Here is a 25,851-nt window from a genome sequence, read left to right on the forward strand (position 1 = left end):
ATTCACATCTCTGCTTGGATTCTCCTGGTTTCCTGACCAGTTCTGCAAAGATAAGTTCTGGCTTTGCTCATTTCAGTCCACATGTTGTGGACTTATTGTTCTGTGCATTCTATATTTGTCCAGTTGTCAGTATGGATTTTTTCTGTTAGCTGGAAGCTCTGGGAAGCAGATTTGCCCTCCACACCTTTAGTCAGGTGTGGAGATTTTGTAAACTCTGTGTGGATTGTTTTGTAGTTTTTATACTGACCGCACAGTATCCTTTCCTGTCTTATCTATCAAGCTAGACTGGCCTCCTGTGCTAAAATCTGATTTCATCTCTGCGTATGTTGTTTTCCCCTCCTCTCACCGTCAATATTTGTGGGGGGCTATCTTTCCTTTGGGGATTTTCTCTGAGGCAAGATAGGTTTCCTGTTTCCATCTTTAGAGGAAGTTAGATCTTAGGCTGTGCCGAGGGGTCTAGGGAGTGTCAGGTACCCCCCACGGCTATTTTTAGTTGCGCTGCTAGGTTTAGGGTTTGCGGTCAGTACAGATACCACCTCCTTCAGAGCTTGTCTCATGTTGCTCCTAAACCACCAGATCATAACAGTACAAGTGGCCAAAAATGAATTAAATGCATCTCAAAAGAAGGAAAAGAAAGTTCTGAACCATTTTTTTTTCTGTGCTCTGTTCTGCCTCTTTTTTCCTCTTGATCTCTGGGTGGTTCAGGATTTATGCTCTGGCATGGATGTTCAAGGTTTGTTTTCTCGTGTGGATCAACTTGCTGCAAGAGTACAGAATATCCAGGACTATGTTGTCCAGACTCCGGCTTTAGAGCCCAGAATTCCTACTCCTGATTTGTTTTTTGGGGACAGATCCAAGTTTTTGAACTTTAAAAATAACTGCAAATTGTTTTTTGCTTTGAAACCCCGTTCTTCTGGTGATCCCATTCAGCAAGTTAAAATCATCATATCCTTGCTGCGTGGTGACCCTCAAGACTGGGCTTTTTCTCTTGAAACAGGGGATCCGGCATTATTGAATGTAGATGCATTTTTTCAAGCGCTCGGATTATTGTATGACGAACCTAATTCTGTGGATCATGCGGAAAAAACCCTGTTGGCCTTGTGTCAAGGTCAGGAAGCGGCCGAGTTATACTGCCAGAAATTTAGAAAATGGTCTGTGCTCACTAAATGGAATGAGGAGGCTCTGGCTGCTATTTTCAGAAAAGGTCTTTCTGAAACCCTTAAAGATGTTATGGTGGGGTTTCCTACGCCTGCCGGTTTGAGCGAGTCTATGTCTCTAGCCATTCAGATTGATCGGCGTCTGCGCGAGCGCAAAGCTGTGCACCATATGGCAGTATCCTCTGAGCATAGTCCAGAACCTATGCAATGTGATAGGATTTTGACTAGAATAGAACGGCAGGAATTCAGACGTCAGAATAGGCTGTGTTTTTACTGTGGTGATTCGGCTCATGTTATCTCTGATTGCCCTAAACGTACTAAGAGAGTCGCTAGGTCTGTTACCATCAGTACTATACAGCCTAAATTTCTCTTATCTGTGACCCTGATTTGCTCATTGTCGTCCTTTTCTGTCATGGCATTTGTGGATTCAGGCGCTGCCCTGAACTTAATGGACTTAGAATTCGCCAGGCGCTGTGGTTTTTCCTTGCAGCCTTTGCAGAGCCCTATTCCTTTGAGGAGCATTGATGCTACACCCTTGGCCAAGGATAAACCTCAGTACTGGACGCAGATGACCATGTACATGGCTCCAGCACATCAGGAAGATTGCCGTTTTCTGGTGTTGCATAACCTGCATGATGTTGTTGTACTGGGATTTCCATGGTTACAGGAACATAATCCGGTGCTGGATTGGAAAACTATGTCGGTGACTAGTTGGGGTTGTCGAGGAGTACATAGTGACGTTCCTTTGATGTCAATTTCCTCTTCCCCCTCTTCTGAAATTCCTGAGTTTTTGTCGGATTTCCAGGATGTATTTGATGAGCCCAAGTCCGGTTCCCTTCCTCCACATAAGGACTGTGATTGTGCTATTGACTTGATTCCAGGTTGTAAGTTCCCTAAGGGCCGACCTTTCAATCTGTCTGTGCCAGAGCATGCCGCCATGCGGAGTTATGTTAAGGAATCTTTGGAGAAGTGGCATATTCGGCCATCTTCGTCACCATTGGGAGCGGGTTTCTTTTTTGTTGCTAAGAAGGATGGCTCCTTGAGACCCTGTATTGATTATCGTCTTCTTAATAAGATCACGGTCAAATTCCAATACCCCTTGCCTTTGCTTTCTGATTTGTTTGCTCAGATTAAGGGGACTAGTTGGTTTACTAAGATTGACCTCCGAGGGGCATATAATCTTGTTCGTATTAAACAGGGTGACGAATGGAAAACTGCATTTAATACGCCCGAAGGCATTTTGAATACCTTGTGATGCCATTCGGGCTCTCTAATGCTCCATCTGTGTTCCAATCCTTCATGCATGATATTTTCTGCAATTATCTTGATAAATTCATGGTTGTATATTTGGATGATATTTTGATATTTTCCGATGATTGGGAGTCTCATGTGAAGCAGGTCAGGATGGTATTTCAGATCCTTCGTGATAATGCTTTATTTGTGAAGGGGTCTAAGTGCCTATTTGGAGTTCAGAAGGTCTCTTTTTGGGGTTTTATTTTTTCTCCCTCGTCTATAGAAATGGATCCTGTTAAGGTCCAAGCTATTCATGACTGGATCCAACCAACATCTGTGAAGGGACTTCAAAAATTTTTGGGCTTTGCTAATTTCTATCGCCGTTTCATTGCCAACTTTTCCAGTGTGGTTAAGCCCCTTACTGATTTGACGAAGAAAGGCGCTGATGTGACTAATTGGTCCTCTGAGGCTGTTGAGGCCTTTCAGGAGCTTAAACGCCGATTTACTTCTGCCCCTGTATTGCATCAACCGGATGTTTCTCTTCCTTTTCAGGTTGAGGTCGACGCTTCTGAGATTGGGGCAGGGGCCGTTTTGTCTCAGAGGGAGTCTGATGGTTCTTTGATGAAACCGTGTGCTTTTTTTTCCAGAAAGTTTTCGCCTGCGGAACGCAATTATGATGTCGGCAATCGGGAGTTGTTGGCTATGAAGTGGGCATTTGAGGAGTGGCGACATTGGCTTGAGGGAGCTAAGCACCGCGTTGTGGTCCTGACCGATCATAAGAATCTGATTTACCTCGAGTCGGCCAAGCGGCTTAATCCTAGACAGGCCCGATGGTCCCTGTTTTTCTCCCGTTTTGATTTTGTGGTCTCGTATCTTCCGGGATCTAAGAATGTTAAGGCTGATGCCCTCTGTAGGAGTTTTTCGCCTGATTCTCCTGGAGTCCTGGAGCCGGTTGGCATTCTTAAGGAGGGGGTGATTCTATCTGCTATCTCCCCTGATTTGCGGCGGGTGCTTCAGGAATTTCAGGCTGATAGGCCTGACCGCTGTCCTGTGGGGAAGCTGTTTGTTCCTGATAGATGGACAAGTAAGGTAATTTCTGAGGTTCATTGTTCAGTGTTGGCTGGTCATCCTGGGATTTTTGGTACCAGAGATTTGGTTGCTAGGTCCTTTTGGTGGCCTTCCTTGTCTCACGATGTGCCTGCTTTTGTGCAGTCCTGTGGGACTTGCGCCCGGGCCAAGCCTTGCTGTTCCCGGGCTAGTGGGTTGCTTTTGCCTTTGCCGGTCCCTGAGAGGCCCTGGACGCATATTTCCATGGATTTTATTTCGGATCTTCCTGTTTCTCAGAAGATGTCTGTTATCTGAGTTGTTTGTGACCAGTTCTCTAAAATGGTCCATCTGGTACCTTTTCCTAAGTTGCCTTCCTCCTCAGATCTGGTTCCATTGTTTTTTCAGCATGTGGTTCGTTTGCATGGCATTCCGGAGAATATTGTGTCTGACAGAGGTTCTCAGTTTGTCTCTAGATTTTGGCGTACCTTTTGTGCTAGGATGGGCATTGATTTGTCTTTTTCTTCGGCGTTTCATCCTCAGACTAATGGCCAAACTGAGCGAACCAATCAGACCTTGGAGACCTATTTGAGATGGTTTGTGTCTGCTGATCAGGATGATTGGGTGTCTTTCTTGCCGTTGGCCGAGTTTGCCCTTAATAATCGGGCTAGTTTGGCTACTTTGGTTTCACCTTTCTTTTGTAATTTTGGTTTTCATCGTCGTTTTTCTGCTGGGCAAGTTGAGCCTTCTGATTGTCCTGGTGTTGATTCTGTGGTGGACAGGCTGCAGCAGATTTGGACTCATGTGGTGGACAATTTGACGTTGTCTCAGGAAAGGGCTCAACGTTTTGCTAACCGCCGTCGGCGTGTTGGTCCCCGGCTTCGTGTGGGGGATTTGGTTTGGTTGTCTTCTCGTCATGTTCCTATGACGGTTTCTTCTCTTAAGTTTACGCCTCGGTTTATTGGTCCTTATAAAATTTCTGAAATTATTAATCCGGTGTCTTTTCGTTTGGCTCTTCCTGCCTCTTTTGCTATTCATGATGTTTTCCATAGATCTTTGTTGCGGAGATATGTGGTGCCTGTTGTTCCCTCGGTTGACCCTCCTGCCCCGGTGTTGGTTGAGGGAGAGTTGGAATATGAGGTTGAGAAGATTTTGGATTCTCGTTTTTCGAGGCGGAGGCTTCAGTATCTTGTCAAGTGGAAGGGTTATGGCCAGGAGGATAATTCTTGGTTGTTGCCTCCGATGTTCATGCTACCGATTTGGTTCGCGCTTTTCACTTGGCTCGTCCTGATCGGCCTGGGGGCTCTGGTGAGGGTTCGGTGATCCCTCCTCAAGGGGGGGGTACTGTTGTGAATTCCGCTCTTGGGCTCCCTCCGGTGGTTGTAAGTGGCACTTTTGTGAGTTCTGCTCTTGGGCTCCCTCTTGTGGTTTCTAGTGGTATGGCTGCTCCTTGGAGTTAGCTGTCATCAGCTGCCTCCACTTATTGTTCGCTATTTAAGTCTGGCTTTTTATTCAGCCTGTGCCACTTGTCAATGTTCCTAGCTGGATTCACATCTCTGCTTGGATTCTCCTGGTTTCCTGACCAGTTCTGCAAAGATAAGTTCTGGCTTTGCTCATTTCAGTCCACATGTTGTGGACTTATTGTTCTGTGCATTCTATATTTGTCCAGTTGTCAGTATGGATTTTTTTCTGTTAGCTGGAAGCTCTGGGAGGCAGATTTACCCTCCACACCTTTAGTCAGGTGTGGAGATTTTGTAAACTCTGTGTGGATTGTTTTGTAGTTTTTATACTGACCGCACAGTATCCTTTCCTGTCCTATCTATCAAGCTAGACTGGCCTCCTATGCTAAAATCTGATTTCATTTCTGCGTATGTTGTTTTCCCCTCCTCTCACCTTGATATTTGTGGGGGGCTATCTTTCCTTTGGGGATTTTCTCTAAGGCAAGATAGGTTTCCTGTTTCCTTCTTTAGGGGAAGTTAGATCTTAGGCTGTGTCGAGGGGTCTAGGTAGCGTCAGGTACCCCCCACGGCTATTTTTAGTTGCGCTGCTAGGTTCAGGGTTTGCGGTCAGTACAGATACCACCTCCTTCAGAGCTTGTCTCATGTTGTTCCTAAACCACCAGATCATAACAGCGTTAAGACGAAGTGCAGCAGTTCAAGGATGAACTCACAAAGAGGGCTGTCCAGGTTGGAGGTCCCGAGGAAGAAGCTGACCGTTCGAATCCCATCTTCATGGTTAATGCAGGTGTACAATGTCTCTACATCCACGGTTACCAACATAGTCCCCCTATCAACTAAGACGCCGTCAACCCTCGCAAGGACATCCATCGTGTCCTTTACATAAGAGGGTAATGTTTCCACCAGACCCTTCAGGCAATAATCAATGAACTTACATATGGGGTCACACAGACCATCTATCCCTGACACGATCGGACGTCCAGATGGATTCACGGCGTCCTTGTGTATCTTGGGGAGTAAATAAAAAGTTGGTATCTTGGGGAACAATACTGTCAAGAATTTTTTTATTAATGATCCCCAAATCAACGGCTTTTATTAGAATTTTCTGAAGCTGTGCAGAGAAAGACACCACAGGGTTATAGCCCAACTTAGTATATACCTCATTATCTCGCAACTGCCGGAATGCTTCCCGCTCATATTTAATAATTGGCAGGATCACAATGTTCCCCCTCTTGTCAGCTGCTTTGAATACGACATCATCAAAAGATTGTAATTGGCGAATACTCTCTTTGTTTATGGGTAAGATTGTCATAACGGCGGTGTGTGGATAGTTTTTTAAGCTCTTCTGACACCAATCTAGTGAATACTTCCACCGCCGGGCAAAGTGACAAGGGGGGGAATTTCGCTGACCTGGGAAGGATAGATTTAGGGAACCCACCTTCATTGTTCGGGGTTTGTTCCTCAAGGAGTTCCTCCAATATCCGTATGGTGTCTCTCGGCAGCATTTCAACCCTCCAGATCATTGCCTCCCTTGCAATGTAATTGCTTTACAATCAATTTCCGTGATACAAATGGAGGTCTTTTAACGCTGTAAATTAATTAAAGCTATTAGTTGGGGATAAAGAGAGACCCTTACTTAATTCTTCTTGTGGTGAAATGTGTATATATATCTATATGTGTGTAGTGACATCTGTCTAGGGCTATATGTGTGACCAGTGATAATGTAACACCTGTCCTGAAGGCAAGTCGCACCTAGGAGTTAATAGGTACTTCCTTGGGAATAGTAGAAATTCTGTCTCCAGATCTCACCAGGAGGTCTAGCTAGGGCCGAAAAACAAAGGAACACTTGACACCTCTGAGGTCTTGGAGGGGAGATGCTAAATTGCGGCTGGAGGGCTAGCTATCCCTGGGAACCATCTCAGAGGAAAATAATATATATTCATTGGTAGAGCGGCCGTGCCCAAGCAGACTGCAATTATGATATTAACCTGGGAGGCCGGTCTAGAAACCTGACCTCAGACCAAAGTTATAAATTTAGGCTGCAGACACAGAATTGTGTTCACATGTGAGGGCAGCCTGAGAAGCTGGTGTGATCCACCAACTCCATTCACCCCCCCTCAGGGAGCAGAAAGCAAACTACCAGTTAGATGATTTCTGTAAGTTTTCCCCTGTTTATTTTTATACTGTTTTGCATAAGTTGTATGTCTTTTTATTATCATATTTTTATACCTTTTTCTATTGTAAGCATTGAACCTTTTCCTTTTAAAGTATAAAACTTTAATAAGTTGAACCTTGAATGTTCTAAAGAATCCATAGCCTAGAGGTGTGTGAGCCTTATGAGTGATAGACATATTTTTATTAGTTATTTCTGGGACTCATCACCCGTGTATTCGATGAGTGGTGGCAGCGTGTATGAGCGGGTGTGTGGCCTGGGTCGGTGTGTGATTTATGCTCCCATTACAGCATAGGACAGAGGTTGAATGCTGGACTGAGAGAGGGGAGATAGATTAACCCTTGCAGGCACAACCCCAAGTCACGTGTGAGAGCAGGCACGTGACGAATAAGTGACACCACGGAGAAGGGATCCGTGACAATCCCACCGCTGCCACCAATTGTCACGGATCCCTTCTCCGTGGTGTCACTTATTCGTACATCGAGTCCCTGGAGTCAGCAGAGTTTAACCCTGAGCTATCCCACAGTCAGAGGTCTGAGCTGATGGGGGCGCTCAGCGAGTTCACCGAAGTCTTCACAGGGGAGCCTGGGAGGTCACACTTAGCAATTCACCATGTGGACACTGGTACTAATCCCCCAGTACGGCAGTCTGCGTACCGTGTGTCAGCAGAGGTGAAGGCACACATGAGGGAACAGGTAGAGGAGATGCTGAAACTTAAGGTGTTACAAAAATCCCAGAGTGCCTGGGCCTCGCCTGTGGTTCTTGTCCCAAAAAAGGACCGTACTACCCGGTTCTGTGTAGACTACAGGAAATTAAATGTACTGACTACATGTGAGGTCTACCCCATGCAGAGGATAGATGAGCTGTTAGAGCAGCTAGCTAAAGCATCGTACCTTACCATCATGGAACTAAGTAGAGGTTTGTACCTAAGCAGGAAACTCCTGCCCAGAGAAGTGGCTTATGCCACCATTGAAAAGAACGTTTGGCAATTGTGTGGGCTCTGCAGAAGCTGCAATCATACCTCTATGGGGGCAACTTCACCGTGATCACAGATCATAACCCATTGAGTTGGCTCAACTTGGGGACAATGGGAAATTGCTTAGATGGAGTTTGACACTTCAGCAATATGATTTCACCATTCAGCACAAGAAGGGAGTTGATCATGGCAATGCTGATGGCCTTTCTCGCCAAGATGGCGCAGAACCAGATATGTGCTTGGGAGCTGACCTGTAAGTCAACCCCCATGCACGCTCATAAGGAGGGAGGTGTCGTGAAATATGTGTATATATATCTACATGTGTGTAGTGACATATGTTTAGGGTTATATGTGTGACTAGTGATAATGTAACATCTGTCCTGAAGGCAAGTCGCACCTAGGTGTTAATAGGTACTTCCTTGGGACTAGTAGAAATTGTCTCCATATCTCACCAGGAGGTCTTGCTAGGGCCAAGAAGAAAAGTAACATTTGGCACCTCCTAGGTCTTGGAGGGGAGATGCTAATTGCGGCCTGAGGGAATCTATTCCTGAGAACCTTTTCACAAGAGAAAATAAAATATTCATTGGGGGCGTGGCTGTGGCCCAATCAAACAGGCAGCACTTATATTGACCTGAGGGGCCGGTCTAGAAACCTGACCTCCAGACCAAAGTTATAAATTTAGGCTGTATACAGAGAATTGTGTTCACATGATGGGGGCAGTCTGAGAAGCTGGTCTGATCCAATCTACATTCTTCCTACCCTCAGGGAGCAGAAAGCAACTACAAGTTAGATAATTTCTGTTTCTCCTGTTTATTTTGATGCTGTTTTGCATAAGTTGTATGTCTTTTTATTATCATATTTTTATACCTTTTTCTTATTGTAAGCATTGAACCTTTTGTTATTAAAGTATAAAGCTTTAACAAGTTGAACCTTGAATGTTCTAAAAGAATCCATAGCCTAGAGGTGTGTGAGCCTTATGAGTGGTAAACATGTTTTTATTAGTATCATTATTTCTGGGACTCATCGCCCGTGTATTCGATGAGTGGAGGCAGCGTGTATGAGCAGGGGTGTGGCCTGGGTCGGTGTGTGATTTATGCTCCCATTACAGCATAGGACAGAGGTTGAATGCTGGACTGAGAGTGGGGAGATAGATTAACCCTTGCAGGCACAACCCCAAGTCACGTGTGAGAGCAGGCACGTGACGAATAAGTGACACCATGGAGTAGAGATCAGTGACACCATGTAAATGTAGGCGATCAGCTCAGGAGAGGAATCACATTAAGTTAGGTTCCCAGCAAAGAGGATCACCTTGTCGTTGGCCGCTGGGCTCACATGAATTATGCGTTAAGTATCTTGCTTTCTTCCTTTTTGTGTAGTATTGCAATTCCAATTTGATATATTTTATGCTTACATGCTATAGCGCTACAGAGGGCAGCTTTATTTGTTACTACAGTGCAGGGACCCCAGACACGGAGAGGTGCCATTAACACCACTGTTTGCACTTTGCGTTTAGGAGATGGGAAGCAGCAATCCCCCGCAGAGGAACTGGAAGGGCATTGCCATCGCACTGCTGGTCATCCTGGTGGTCTGCTCTTTGATCACAATGTCTGTGATCCTCCTGACTCCCGGTAAGTGCTGCCATCTGCAATGATTTGTTGCTGCCTCCATGATGTCTCCTTTACAGAAACCTTCCTGAATCTGTGAATCCAAAACGGAAGAAATTCTTATTAGGAGCGATGAGCGCATATGATGGTCTTGCTTCATCTCTGTTAGTCGACAGCTTCATGACCATGGAGGAAATATTGGGGGGGAACTTTCTTACTGTCCTACTGTAGACCGGACCGAGGGGAGAGGCTCCTGCTGCAACCAGTTCTCTTACAGCCAGGCAGAGAGGAGTAGGAGGCTGGACCTGGCAGATTAAAGAAGGAAGAATAAAAATGCTCACAGTGTGATACACAAGAAACGTAATGTATGGCAGGTGATCACGTCACATCTCTTCATTTATGTCCAGATTCATTTTTGAACACCTGAGCCTTACACTATGGCCGGTCCGAATAACTAAAGCAATTGTTACCATCCACCTCTCGTGTCTCCCCTTTTCCTCATAGTTTGTAGCTTGCGAGCAGCAGGGCCCTCATTCCTCCTGGTATCTGTTTTGAACTGTATTTCTGTTATGCTGTAATGTCTATTGTCTGTACAAGTCCCCTCTATAATTTGTAAAGCGCTGCTGAATATGTTGGCGCTATATAAATAAAAATTATTATTATTATTATTATTATTATTTGTTGTCTGAAGTCCGTTCTTTATGCACGACCAAATGATTGCAGCGGTCTGCCCCACATTCGTCACACAGGTAAGCCAGGGACGCCAGAAGGTGACGGGTGCGTGACAGAGCAGGCAGGGACAGCAGGACGGTGATGTACGGTGTGACAGAGCAGGCAGGGACAGCAGGACGGTGATGTACGGTGTGACAGAGCAGGCAGGGACAGCAGGACGGTGATGTACGGTGTGACAGAGCAGGCAGGGACAGCAGGACAGTGATGTACGGTGTGACAGAGCAGGCAGGGACAGCAGGACGGTGATGTACGGTGTGACAGAGCAGGCAGGGACAGCAGGATGGTGATGTACGGTGTGACAGCAGGCAGGGACAGCAGGACGGTGATGTACGGTGTGACAGAGCAGGCAGGGACAGCAGGACAGTGATGTACGGTGTGACAGCAGGCAGGGACAGCAGGAAGGTGATGTAAGGTGTGACAGAGCAGGCAGGGACAGCAGGACTGTGATGTACGGTGTGACGGAGCAGGCAGGGACAGCAGGAAGGTGATGTAAGGTGTGACAGAGCAGGCAGGGACAGCAGGACAGTGATGTACGGTGTGACAGAGCAGGCAGGGACAGCAGGAAGGTGATGTACGGTGTGACAGAGCAGGCAGGGACAGCAGGACAGTGATGTACGGTGTGACAGAGCAGGCAGGGACAGCAGGACAGTGATGTACGGTGTGACAGAGCAGGCAGGGACAGCAGGAAGGTGATGTAAGGTGTGACAGAGCAGGCAGGGACAGCAGGACTGTGATGTACGGTGGGACGGAGCAGGCAGGGACAGCAGGAAGGTGATGTAAGGTGTGACAGAGCAGGCAGGGACAGCAGGACTGTGATGTACGGTGTGACGGAGCAGGCAGGGACAGCAGGATGGTGATGTACGGTGTGACAGAGCAGGCAGGGACAGCAGGACGGTGATGTACGGTGGGACGGAGCAGGCAGGGACAGCAGGACGGTGATGTACGGTGTGACAGAGCAGGCAGAGACAGCAGGACTGTGATGTACTTTGTGACGGAGCAGGCAGGGACAGCAGGACGGTGATGTACGGTGTGACAGAGCAGGCAGGGACAGCAGGACGGTGATGTACGGTGGGACGGAGCAGGCAGGGACAGCAGGATGGTGATGTACGGTGTGACAGAGCAGGCAGGGACAGCAGGATGGTGATGTACGGTGTGACAGAGCAGGCAGGGACAGCAGGATGGTGATGTACGGTGTGACAGAGCAGGCAGGGACAGCAGGACGGTGATGTACGGTGGGACGGAGCAGGCAGGGACAGCAGGACGGTGATGTACGGTGTGACAGAGCAGGCAGGGACAGCAGGACGGTGATGTACGGTGGGACGGAGCAGGCAGGGACAGCAGGACGGTGATGTACGGTGGGACGGAGCAGGCAGGGACAGCAGGATGGTGATGTACGGTATGACAGAGCAGGCAGGGACAGCAGGACGGTGATGTACGGTGTGACAGAGCAGGCAGGGACAGCAGGACGGTGATGTACGGTGTGACAGAGCAGGCAGGGACAGCAGGACGGTGATGTACGGTGTGACAGAGCAGGCAGGGACAGCAGGACAGTGATGTACGGTGTGACAGAGCAGGCAGGGACAGCAGGACGGTGATGTACGGTGTGACAGAGCAGGCAGGGACAGCAGGATGGTGATGTACGGTGTGACAGCAGGCAGGGACAGCAGGACGGTGATGTACGGTGTGACAGAGCAGGCAGGGACAGCAGGACAGTGATGTACGGTGTGACAGAGCAGGCAGGGATAGCAGGACTGTGATGTACGGTGGGACGGAGCAGGCAGGGACAGCAGGAAGGTGATGTAAGGTGTGACAGAGCAGGCAGGGACAGCAGGACTGTGATGTACGGTGTGACGGAGCAGGCAGGGACAGCAGGACGGTGATGTACGGTGGGACGGAGCAGGCAGGGACAGCAGGATGGTGATGTACGGTGTGACAGAGCAGGCAGGGACAGCAGGACGGTGATGTACGGTGGGACGGAGCAGGCAGGGACAGCAGGACGGTGATGTACGGTGTGACAGAGCAGGCAGAGACAGCAGGACTGTGATGTACTTTGTGACGGAGCAGGCAGGGACAGCAGGACGGTGATGTACGGTGTGACAGAGCAGGCAGGGACAGCAGGACGGTGATGTACGGTGGGACGGAGCAGGCAGGGACAGCAGGATGGTGATGTACGGTGTGACAGAGCAGGCAGGGACAGCAGGATGGTGATGTACGGTGTGACAGAGCAGGCAGGGACAGCAGGATGGTGATGTACGGTGTGACAGAGCAGGCAGGGACAGCAGGATGGTGATGTACGGTGTGACAGAGCAGGCAGGGACAGCAGGACGGTGATGTACGGTGGGACGGAGCAGGCAGGGACAGCAGGACGGTGATGTACGGTGTGACAGAGCAGGCAGGGACAGCAGGACGGTGATGTACGGTGGGACGGAGCAGGCAGGGACAGCAGGACGGTGATGTACGGTGGGACGGAGCAGGCAGGGACAGCAGGATGGTGATGTACGGTATGACAGAGCAGGCAGGGACAGCAGGACGGTGATGTACGGTGTGACAGAGCAGGCAGGGACAGCAGGACGGTGATGTACGGTGTGACAGAGCAGGCAGGGACAGCAGGACGGTGATGTACGGTGTGACAGAGCAGGCAGGGACAGCAGGACGGTGATGTACGGTGGGACAGAGCAGGCAGGGACAGCAGGACGGTGATGTACGGTGTGACAGAGCAGGCAGGGACAGCAGGACGATGATGTACAGTGTGACAGAGCAGGCAGGGACAGCAGGACGGTGATGTACGGTGTGACAGAGCAGGCAGGGACAGCAGGACGGTGATGTACGGTGTGACAGAGCAGGCAGGGACAGCAGGACGGTGATGTACGGTGGGACGGAGCAGGCAGGGACAGCAGGACGGTGATGTACGGTGTGACAGAGCAGGCAGGGACAGCAGGACGGTGATGTACGGTGTGACGGAGCAGGCAGGGACAGCAGGACGGTGATGTACGGTGTGACGGAGCAGGCAGGGACAGCAGGACGGTGATGTACGGTGGGACGGAGCAGGCAGGGACAGCAGGACGGTGATGTACGGTGGGACGGAGCAGGCAGGGACAGCAGGACGGTGATGTACGGTGTGACAGAGCAGGCAGGGACAGCAGGACGGTGATGTACGGTGTGACAGAGCAGGCAGGGACAGCAGGACGGTGATGTACGGTGTGACAGAGCAGGCAGGGACAGCAGGACGGTGATGTACGGTGTGACAGAGCAGGCAGGGACAGCAGGACGGTGATGTACGGTGGGACAGAGCAGGCAGGGACAGCAGGACGGTGATGTACGGTGTGACAGAGCAGGCAGGGACAGCAGGACGGTGATGTACGGTGTGACGGAGCAGGCAGGGACAGCAGGACGGTGATGTACGGTGTGACAGAGCAGGCAGGGACAGCAGGACGGTGATGTACGGTGGGACGGAGCAGGCAGGGACAGCAGGACGGTGATGTACGGTGGGACGGAGCAGGTAGGGACAGCAGGATGGTGATGTACGGTGTGACAGAGCAGGCAGGGACAGCAGGATGGTGATGTACGGTGTGACAGAGCAGGCAGGGACAGCAGGACGGTGATGTACGGTGGGACGGAGCAGGCAGGGACAGCAGGACGGTGATGTACGGTGTGACAGAGCAGGCAGGGACAGCAGGACGGTGATGTACGGTGGGACGGAGCAGGCAGGGACAGCAGGACGGTGATGTACGGTGGGACGGAGCAGGCAGGGACAGCAGGACGGTGATGTACGGTGTGACAGAGCAGGCAGGGACAGCAGGACGGTGATGTACGGTGTGACAGAGCAGGCAGGGACAGCAGGACGGTGATGTACGGTGTGACAGAGCAGGCAGGGACAGCAGGACGGTGATGTACGGTGTGACAGAGCAGGCAGGGACAGCAGGACAGTGATGTACGGTGTGACAGAGCAGGCAGGGACAGCAGGACGGTGATGTACGGTGTGACAGAGCAGGCAGGGACAGCAGGATGGTGATGTACGGTGTGACAGAGCAGGCAGGGACAGCAGGACGGTGATGTACGGTGTGACAGAGCAGGCAGGGACAGCAGGACTGTGATGTACGGTGGGACGGAGCAGGCAGGGACAGCAGGACTGTGATTTACGGTGGGACGGAGCAGGCAGGGACAGCAGGACGGTGATGTACGGTGTGACAGAGCAGGCAGAGACAGCAGGACGGTGATGTACGGTGGGACGGAGCAGGCAGGGACAGCAGGACGGTGATGTACGGTGGGACGGAGCAGGCAGGGACAGCAGGACGGTGATGTACGGTGTGACAGAGCAGGCAGGGACAGCAGGACGGTGATTTACGGTGTGACAGAGCAGGCAGGGACAGCAGGATGGTGATGTACGGTGTGACAGAGCAGACAGGGACAGCAGGACGGTGATGTACGGTGGGACGGAGCAGGCAGGGACAGCAGGACGGTGATGTACGGTGTGACAGAGCAGGCAGGGACAGCAGGACGGTGATGTACGGTGGGACGGAGCAGGCAGGGACAGCAGGACGGTGATGTACGGTGGGACGGAGCAGGCAGGGACAGCAGGACGGTGATGTACGGTGTGACGGAGCAGGCAGGGACAGCAGGACGGTGATGTACGGTGTGACAGAGCAGGCAGGGACAGCAGGACGGTGATGTACGGTGTGACAGAGCAGGCAGGGACAGCAGGACGGTGATGTACGGTGTGACAGAGCAGGCAGGGACAGCAGGACGGTGATGTACGGTGGGACAGAGCAGGCAGGGACAGCAGGACGGTGATGTACGGTGTGACAGAGCAGGCAGGGACAGCAGGACGGTGATGTACGGTGTGACGGAGCAGGCAGGGACAGCAGGACGGTGATGTACGGTGTGACAGAGCAGGCAGGGACAGCAGGACGGTGATGTACGGTGGGACGGAGCAGGCAGGGACAGCAGGATGGTGATGTACGGTATGACAGAGCAGGCAGGGACAGCAGGATGGTGATGTACGGTGTGACAGAGCAGGCAGGGACAGCAGGACGGTGATGTACGGTGGGACGGAGCAGGCAGGGACAGCAGGACGGTGATGTACGGTGTGACAGAGCAGGCAGGGACAGCAGGACGGTGATGTACGGTGGGACGGAGCAGGCAGGGACAGCAGGACGGTGATGTACGGTGGGACGGAGCAGGCAGGGACAGCAGGACGGTGATGTACGGTGTGACAGAGCAGGCAGGGACAGCAGGACGGTGATGTACGGTGTGACAGAGCAGGCAGAGACAGCAGGACGGTGATGTACGGTGTGACAGAGCAGGCAGGGACAGCAGGACGGTGATGTATGGTGTGACAGAGCAGGCAGGGACAGCAGGACGGTGATGTACGATGGGACAGAGCAGGCAGGGACAGCAGGACGGTGATGTACGGTGTGACAGAGCAGGCAGGGACAGCAGGACGGTGATGTACGGTATGACAGAGCAGGCAGGGACAGCAGGACGGTGATGTACGGTGGGACAGAGCAGGCAGGGACAGCAGGACGGTGATGTACGGTGTGACAGAGCAGGCAGGGACAGCAGGACGGTGATGTACGGTGTGACGGAGCAGGCAGGGACAGCAGGACGGTGATGTACGGTGTGACAGAGCAGGCAGGAACAGCAGGACGGTGATGTACGGTGGGACGGAGCAGGCAGGGACAGCAGGACGGTGATGTACGGTGGGACGGAGCAGGTAGGGACAGCAGGATGGTGATGTACGGTGTGACAGAGCAGGCAGGGACAGCAGGATGGTGATGTACGGTGTGACAGAGCAGGCAGGGACAGCAGGACGGTGATGTACGGTGGGACGGAGCAGGCAGGGACAGCAGGACGGTGATGTACGGTGTGACAGAGCAGGCAGGGACAGCAGGACGGTGATGTACGGTGTGACAGAGCAGGCAGGGACAGCAGGACGGTGATGTACGGTGTGACAGAGCAGGCAGGGACAGCAGGACAGTGATGTACGGTGTGACAGAGCAGGCAGGGACAGCAGGACGGTGATGTACGGTGTGACAGAGCAGGCAGGGACAGCAGGATGGTGATGTACGGTGTGACAGAGCAGGCAGGGACAGCAGGACGGTGATGTACGGTGTGACAGAGCAGGCAGGGACAGCAGGACTGTGATGTACGGTGGGACGGAGCAGGCAGGGACAGCAGGACTGTGATTTACGGTGGGACGGAGCAGGCAGGGACAGCAGGACGGTGATGTACGGTGTGACGGAGCAGGCAGAGACAGCAGGACGGTGATGTACGGTGGGACGGAGCAGGCAGGGACAGCAGGACTGTGATGTACGGTGGGACGGAGCAGGCAGGGACAGCAGGATGGTGATGTACGGTGTGACAGAGCAGGCAGGGACAGCAGGATGGTGATGTACGGTGTGACAGAGCAGGCAGGGACAGCAGGACGGTGATGTACGGTGGGACGGAGCAGGCAGGGACAGCAGGACGGTGATGTACGGTGTGACAGAGCAGGCAGGGACAACAGGACGGTGATGTACGGTGGGACGGAGCAGGCAGGGACAGCAGGACGGTGATGTACGGTGGGACGGAGCAGGCAGGGACAGCAGGACGGTGATGTACGGTGTGACAGAGCAGGCAGGGACAGCAGGACGGTGATGTACGGTGTGACAGAGCAGGCAGGGACAGCAGGACGGTGATGTACGGTGTGACAGAGCAGGCAGGGACAGCAGGACGGTGATGTACGGTGTGACAGAGCAGGCAGGGACAGCAGGACGGTGATGTACGGTGGGACAGAGCAGGCAGGGACAGCAGGACGGTGATGTACGGTGTGACAGAGCAGGCAGGGACAGCAGGACGGTGATGTACGGTGTGACGGAGCAGGCAGGGACAGCAGGACGGTGATGTACGGTGTGACAGAGCAGGCAGGGACAGCAGGACGGTGATGTACGGTGGGACGGAGCAGGCAGGGACAGCAGGACGGTGATGTACGGTGGGACGGAGCAGGCAGGGACAGCAGGACGGTGATGTACGGTGTGACAGAGCAGGCAGGGACAGCAGGATGGTGATGTACGGTATGACAGAGCAGGCAGGGACAGCAGGATGGTGATGTACGGTGTGACAGAGCAGGCAGGGACAGCAGGACGGTGATGTACGGTGGGACGGAGGAGGCAGGGACAGCAGGACGGTGATGTACGGTGTGACAGAGCAGGCAGGGACAGCAGGACGGTGATGTACGGTGGGACGGAGCAGGCAGGGACAGCAGGACGGTGATGTACGGTGGGACGGAGCAGGCAGGGACAGCAGGACGGTGATGTACGGTGTGACAGAGCAGGCAGGGACAGCAGGACGGTGATGTACGGTGTGACAGAGCAGGCAGAGACAGCAGGACGGTGATGTACGGTGTGACAGAGCAGGCAGGGACAGCAGGACGGTGATGTACGGTGTGACAGAGCAGGCAGGGACAGCAGGACGGTGATGTACGGTGGGACAGAGCAGGCAGGGACAGCAGGACGGTGATGTACGGTGTGACAGAGCAGGCAGGGACAGCAGGACGGTGATGTACGGTGTGATGGAGCAGGCAGGGACAGCAGGACGGTGATGTACGGTGTGACAGAGCAGGCAGGGACAGCAGGACGGTGATGTACGGTGTGACAGAGCAGGCAGGGACAGCAGGACGGTGATGTACGGTGGGACAGAGCAGGCAGGAACAGCAGGACGGTGATGTACGGTGTGACAGAGCAGGCAGGGACAGCAGGACGGTGATGTACGGTGTGACGGAGCAGGCAGGGACAGCAGGACGGTGATGTACGGTGTGACAGAGCAGGCAGGGACAGCAGGACTGTGATGTACGGTGTGACAGAGCAGGCAGGGACAGCAGGACGGTGATGTACGGTGTGACAGAGCAGGCAGGGACAGCAGGACTGTGATGTACGGTGGGACAGAGCAGGCAGGGACAGCAGGACGGTGATGTACGGTGTGACGGAGCAGGCAGGGACAGCAGGACTGTGATGTACGGTGGGACAGAGCAGGCAGGGACAGCAGGACGGTGATGTACGGTGTGACAGAGCAGGCAGGGACAGCAGGACTGTGATGTACGGTGGGACAGAGCAGGCAGGGACAGCAGGACGGTGATGTACGGTGTGACAGAGCAGGCAGGGACAGCAGGACGGTGATGTACGGTGTGACAGAGCAGGCAGGGACAGCAGGACTGTGATGTACGGTGTGACAGAGCAGGCAGGGACAGCAGGACGGTGATGTACGGTGTGACGGAGCAGGCAGAGACAGCAGGACGGTGATGTACGGTGTGACGGAGCAGGCAGGGACAGCAGGACGGTGATGTACGGTGTGACAGAGCAGGCAGGGACAGCAGGACGGTGATGTACGGTGTGACAGAGCAGGCAGGGACAGCAGGACGGTGATGTACGGTGTGACAGAGCAGGCAGGGACAGCAGGACGGTGATGTACGGTGTGACGGGTGCGTGATAGAGCAGGCAGGGACAGCAGGACGGTGATGTACGGTGTGACGGGTGCGTGATAGAGCAGGCAGGGACAGCAGGACTGTGATGTACGGTGTGACGGGTGCGTGATAGAGCAGGCTGGAAAAAGCCCATCCCGCCAGCAAAGGATATAGAACAAAATATTGAGATGAACTTTTGTTAATGACCAAATACATATTTTCCACCATAATTTGCAAAATAAATCTTGTCAAATCAGACGCGGTGATTTTCTGGATTTGTTTTCTCACTTTGGCTCTCACAGTTGTGGTCGACCTATGATGTCAGGATGTCAGGCCTCGCTCAGATTTTTACAATTGGTTGCTGACTAAATACTTTTTTCCCACTGTATCTAACAGACGCAACAATAGTGATGCAATTGGTGCATCTGCAATAGTCTTTAGTCAATGGCCATCTTGAGGGTGGACGTCGTGTGCCCATTTTGTATGGTGTGTGTCACTGTATGCTATTGGTCCCTTTTTTGATTATTAATAAAGGTATAACTTTTTATCAGTCTTTATTGTTTTTTTTCATGATACCTATTTTCAATATAACCTCGTGTAAATTAGGAAATTCTGTATTATCTGTGACCATCTCCTCACAGACCACATCGGGGACGTCATTGGTCAGTGATTACACAGGAGCTGATGGCAGCATCTCTGGAGTTGTCTCCATTGAGCACATCAGGGACGTCATTGGTCAGTGATTACACGGGAGCTGATGGCAGCATCTCTGGAGTTGTCTCCATTGAGCACATCGGGGACGTCATTGGTCAGTGATTACACGGGAGCTGATGGCAGCATCTCTGGAGTTGTCTCCATTGAGCACATCAGGGACGTCATTGGTCAGTGATTACACAGGAGCTGATGGCAGCATCTCTGGAGTTGTCTCCATTGAGCACATCAGGGACGTCATTGGTCAGTGATTACACGGGAGCTGATGGCAGCATCTCTGGAGTTGTCTCCATTGAGCACATCGGGGACGTCATTGGTCAGTGATTACACGGGAGCTGATGGCAGCATCTCTGGAGTTGTCTCCATTGAGCACATCAGGGACGTCATTGGTCAGTGATTACACAGGAGCTGATGGCAGCATCTCTGGAGTTGTCTCCATTGAGCACATCAGGGACGTCATTGGTCAGTGATTACACAGGAGCTGATGGCAGCATCTCTGGAGTTGTCTCCATTGAGCACATCGGGGACATCATTGGTTGATTGTCACGGATCCCACCAGTACCCCACCAATATGTCACGGTTCACCGGGAAGATACCTTTATCATCCCCACCACTAACACCAATTTGTCACAAACCGGGGTTGTTTGATTGCCCGTTGTTCTTTCTGAAGGGGATTTATTTATATCCCACTTCCCAGTTCCGGTTTGAAACTTGCAGCTCTCTGGCGCCCTCCTCACCCTCAGGTCAGACAGGGAATTGTACCTAGCATAATTAGTCGCCAGAGAGGCTGCCTGCTATGTACTGGCTGTTTGGCCCGCTGCAGCGAGGGCGATATAACTACTTAGAAAGAAGAAATATAAGCCAGCTCACCCGTGATGCATAAACCAAACTTCAGGAGCACGGACCCGCTGTGTCCAGGCGTATAAAGTCCAAAACAAGAAGAGAATGTCCAGCTTCACTGAATCCGTAAAAAAGAGTTTTCTTTATTCACAAACTTTAAGCATAGAGGATACAGACTTCAGCACGAACCATATGGGTAAGAATCTCAACGCGTTTCTGGAGACTAAGCTCCCTTAATCATCATGCTTAAAGTGTGTGAATAAAGAAAACAATACAACTACTCCCACTCAGGCGGGAACAATAATTATCAAAGCCGCCGTCGCTTCAAGGCCTCCCAAATGCACAGAACAAAGTATGCTGCCACCAGCTCCGATTTCGTAATGATTAACGGGTCTGGAGTCAACCCAAAGCAGTAGCATAATTCACCTCAGAGGACGCGACAGTTCGTTTAGAGCATGGAGAGACAAGCTAGTAATTTTGTATTTTACTCCAAGAAAGGTAGGCAGTGTTTACAAAGTATAAAAAGATATTATAAAGAAGACAAATCATGTGTACAATACAATTACAATAAAAAAAGGATTAAAATTGAAAAAAAAAACCACTTACATAGCGTTCAGATCATTTCATATCATCATTGCTGGCCGTAGGCTGAGGAGGAGGAGGGGCCACATCTAGATGCATGCCACACATCTGTATAGCAACTAGCACCTGGACAAAAGATACTACAAGAATGCTGTCTCACTAAGGTTACGTTCACATTTGCGTTGTTGGGCGCAGCGTCGTCGACGCAACCCACAGCACATATACACAACGCAGCATTTTTAGATGCATGCGTTGTCATAAAATAGGAAAGTACAGGAATTTTGGCGCAGGGAAAACGCTACAAGTAGCGTCGTCCGCGCCCTGTCTGATGCGTCAAAATGATGCATGCGTCGTAAAACGCATTACATCGCATACCGGCGCATGTCCATGCGCCCCCCATGTTAAAGATAGGGGCGCATGACGCATGCGTCGGTATCCGTCGACGACGCTGCGCCCAACAACACAAATGTGAACGTAGCATTAGTCATTCTTAGCCCAAAACCCAGGCACTCCCCTGTGGTGACATCACTTTGAGGCTGACACCTCCCCTATTTTTAGAATATGAAAACTATATTTTACGGCTATTTCAAGTTATGAATCTCATATACTAAATACACCAGGCTCCTGAGGTGCATCACGTCGGGGCGGTTCTTTTAAGTGTAAGCGCGGCGTACTTACATGAACCGCTAAAGGAGAAATCCACGCTTTGCACTCGTTGCGTTTAGCTGCTAGCGCTTTCAGTGAGTGATAGACCTATCGATGGACATCCGGAATATATAATTCTTATATCTCTAGCCCAGATCGGCGACCATATATAACACGTTAATAAAACAAAGAAATGCCTGCAGTTTGGAAGTGGCTATACCAGTTCTGGCTGGTATTGGTTGTTTGGGGGAAATGAGCAGTTTTAGGGAGATGTCTGCTGCACTTAAAAGCAATATAAAAATTATTCTGGGTGGGGGAAATGAGGGGTTTAGGATTCACAAACACAAGCAGCAGGCAGAGAGAGAAGAGGGGGGGGGGGATGGCCCACAGCCTGTCTGGAAAGCCATGTAACCTTCTGAAACTAAACTCACAATATGACATTTTTACATTGTCGTGACAGATGATTACACAGGAGCTGATGGCAGTGTCTCCTGACTTGTCTCCATCAAGCACATCTGGGTCATCATTGGTTGATGATTACACAGAAGATGATGGCAGCATCTCTGGACTTGTCTCCATCGAGTACATCTGGGTCATCATTGGTTGATGATTACACAGAAGCTGATGGCAGTGTTTCCTGACTTGTCTCCATTGATCACAACGGGGATGTCATTGGTTGATTACACAGAAGCTGATAGCAGCGTCTCCTGAGTTGTCTTCATTGAGCACATCGGGGATGTCATTGGTTGATGATTACACAGGAGCTGATGGCAGCGTCTCCTGACTTGTCTCCATCGAGCACATCGGAGACGTCATTGGTTGATGATTACACAGGAGCTTCCATCAGTGGACCCTGATGATTTCTACATTCAGCAGCAGACGCTTCCTCAGACATCCATTAATATCCTCAGTGGCAGCAGCTTTGAGTTCGGGCGCTTGTATTGGATTCTGAATAATTTGAGATCTTTAGAACATTTTGGGTTTGGATGTCATGTCTTTGATCTCCATTACACATCTTTTGCTGTTTGGTGTTGCAAATTAAATATTGAAGCGTTTATGTCTTATGTGCAGCGCCGAGCATAAAGTAACATATTGCTGTGGAGGACAATCCGCCATGATTAATGTGATTGTAGATGGTGAGCCCTCGTGGGCAGGGTCCTCGCTCCCTCTGTACTTGCGTGTGCCTTCTATTGCTCATGGTTATTGTACTGTCTATGCCCCCTTTTCACATGGAAGAAATGGCGCTATAAAAATGCATAATAAAAATAATAGTACAGATTTAATCTTTTCAGAGCTGTGTGACGTGCACTGCCTGTGATGCCCTGGGGGTTGTGACCAGTGAGGCTCTGCCCTCGGGGTTGTGACCAGTGAGGCTCTGCCCTGGGGGTTGTGACCAATAATGCTATGACCTGGGGGTTGTGACCAGTAATGCTATGACCTGGGGGTTGTGACCAGTGAGGCACTGACCTTGGTGTTGTGACCAGTGAGGCTCTGACCTGGGGGTTGTGACCAGTGAGGCTCTGCCCTGGGGGTTGTGACCAGTGAGGCTCTGCCCTGGGGGTTGTGACCAGTAATGCTATGACCTGGGGGTTGTGACCAGTAATGCTATGACCTGGGGGTTGTGACCAGTGAGGCACTGACCTTGGTGTTGTGACCAGGGAGGCTCTGACCTGGGGGTTGTGACCAGTGAGGCTCTGCCCTGGGGGTTGTGACCAGTGAGGCTCTGCCCTGGGGGTTGTGACCAGTAATGCCATGACCTGGGGGTTGTGACCAGTAATGCTATGACCTGGGGTTGTGACCAGTGAGGCACTGACCTTGGTGTTGTGACCAGTGAGGCTCTGCCCTGGGGGTTGTGACCAGTGAGGCTCTGCCCTGGGGGTTGTGACCAGTAATGCTATGACCTGGGGGTTGTGACCAGTAATGCTATGACCTGGAGGTTGTGACCAGTGAGGCTCTGACCTGGGGGTTGTGACTAGTGAGGCTCTGACCTGGGGGTTGTGACCAGTGAGCCTCTGACTTGGGGGTTGTGACCAGTGAGGCTCTGACCTGGGGGTTGTGACCAGTGAGGCTCTGACCTGGGGGTTGTGACCAGTGATGCTATGACCTGGGGGTTGTGACCAGTGAGGCTCTGACCTGGGGGTTGTGACCAGTGAGGCTCTGACCTGGGGGTTGTAACCAATGAGGCACTGACCTCGGGGTTGTGATCAGTAATGCTATGACCTGGGGGTTGTGACCAGTGAGGCTCTGACCTGGGAATTGTGTTATGAACAGGTAATTCAGAACCACAATGGACCTTGAAGTTCAGAGCATACAAAGTGACCTGACATTTACCAAAAACATATGACGAGCTCTGAGACGTGGAAACTCTGCTGACCGCAATCCCTAATCCTATCACACCACACTAGAGGCAGCCGTGGATTGCGCCTAACGCTCCCTATGCAACTCGGCACAGCCTGAGAAACAAACTAGCCCTGAAGATAGAAAAATAAGCCTACCTTGCCTCAGAGAAATTCCCCAAAGGAAAAGGCAGCCCCCCACATATAATGACTGTGAGTAAAGATGAAATACAAACACAGAGATGAAATAGATTTAGCAAAGTGAGGCCCGACTTACTGAATAGACCGAGGATAGGAAAGATAGCTTTGCGGTCAACACAAAAACCTACAAACAACCACGCAGAGGGGCAAAAAGACCCTCCGCACCGACTAACGGTACGGAGGTGCTCCCTCTGCGTCTCAGAGCTTCCAGCAAGCAAGAAAAACCAATATAGCAAGCTGGACAGAAAATATAGCAAACAAAAATAACATAAGCAGAACTTAGCTTATGCAGGATAGACAGGCCACAGGAACGATCCAGGAGGAAGCAAGACCAATACTAGAACATTGACTGGAGGCCAGGATCAAAGCACCAGGTGGAGTTAAATAGAGCATCACCTAACGACTTAACCTCATCACCTGAGGAAGGAAACTCAGAAGCCGCAGTACCACTCTCATCCACCAAAGGAAGCTTATAGACAGAACCAGCCGCAGTACCACTCACGACCACAGGAGGGAGCTTGGCCACAGAATTCACAACAGTACCCCCCCCTTGAGGAGGGGTCACCGAACCCTCACCAGAGCCCCCAGGCCGACCAGGATGAGCCACATGAAAGGCACGAACCAGATCGGCAGCATGGACATCAGAGGCAAAGACCCAGGAATTATCTTCCTGACCATAACCCTTCCACTTAATCAAATACTGGAGTTTCCGTCTCGAAACACGAGAATCCAAAATCTTCTCCACAATATACTCCAATTCCCCTTCAACCAAAACCGGAGCAGGAGGATCAATAGATGGAACCACAGGTGCCACGTATCTCCGCAACAATGACCTATGGAACACGTTATGGATGGAAAAAGAAGCTGGAAGAGTCAAACGAAAAGACACAGGATTAAGAACCTCAGAAATCCTATATGGACCAATGAAACGAGGCTTAAATTTAGGAGAGGAAACCTTCATAGGAATATAACGAGATGACAACCAAACCAAATCCCCAACACGAAGTCGGGGACCCACACAGCGCCTGCGGTTAGCGAAACGTTGAGCCTTCTCCTGGGACAAAGTCAGATTGTCCACTACATGAGTCCAAATCTGCTGCAACCTATCCACCACAGTATCCACACCAGGACAGTCCGAAGACTCAACCTGCCCTGAAGAGAAACGAGGGTGGAACCCAGAATTGCAGAAAAACGGCGAAACCAAAGTAGCCGAGCTGGCCCGATTATTAAGAGCGAACTGAGCCAAAGGCAAAAAGGACACCCAATCATCCTGATCAGCAGAAACAAAACATCTCAGATATGTTTCCAAGGTCTGATTGGTTCGTTCAGTCTGGCCATTTGTCTGAGGATGGAAAGCCGAGGAAAAAGACAAATCAATGCCCATCCTAGCACAAAAAGCTTGCCAAAACCTCGAAACAAACTGGGAACCTCTGTCAGAAACGATGTTCTCTGGAATGCCATGTAAACAAACCACATGCTGGAAAAACAACGGCACCAAATCAGAGGAGGAAGGCAATGTAGACAAGGGCACCAAATGGACCATCTTAGAGAAGCGATCACAAACCACCCAAATGACCGACATTCTTTGAGAGACGGGGAGATCCGAAATAAAATCCATAGAGATATGTGTCCAAGGCCTCTTCGGGACCGGCAAGGGCAAAAGCAACCCACTGGCACGAGAACAGCAGGGCTTAGCCCGAGCACAAATCCCACAGGACTGCAC

The 25,851-nt window shown here is 51.2% G+C and overlaps 1 protein-coding gene across 1 annotated transcript in view; it reads left to right on the top strand.

The window, feature by feature from the left end:
- Window positions 1–25,851, top strand: part of DPP10 (dipeptidyl peptidase like 10) — a 634,899-nt gene that overhangs the window by 27,716 nt on the left and 581,332 nt on the right. The window contains exon 2 of the mRNA XM_069732554.1: window positions 9,554–9,668. Within this exon, the coding sequence (XP_069588655.1) occupies window positions 9,554–9,668 (115 nt within the window). The remainder of the gene's footprint in view (window positions 1–9,553; window positions 9,669–25,851) is intronic.

This window comes from Ranitomeya imitator, chromosome 7, assembly GCF_032444005.1.
Source record: "Ranitomeya imitator isolate aRanImi1 chromosome 7, aRanImi1.pri, whole genome shotgun sequence".
Lineage (NCBI taxonomy): Eukaryota > Metazoa > Chordata > Amphibia > Anura > Dendrobatidae > Ranitomeya > Ranitomeya imitator.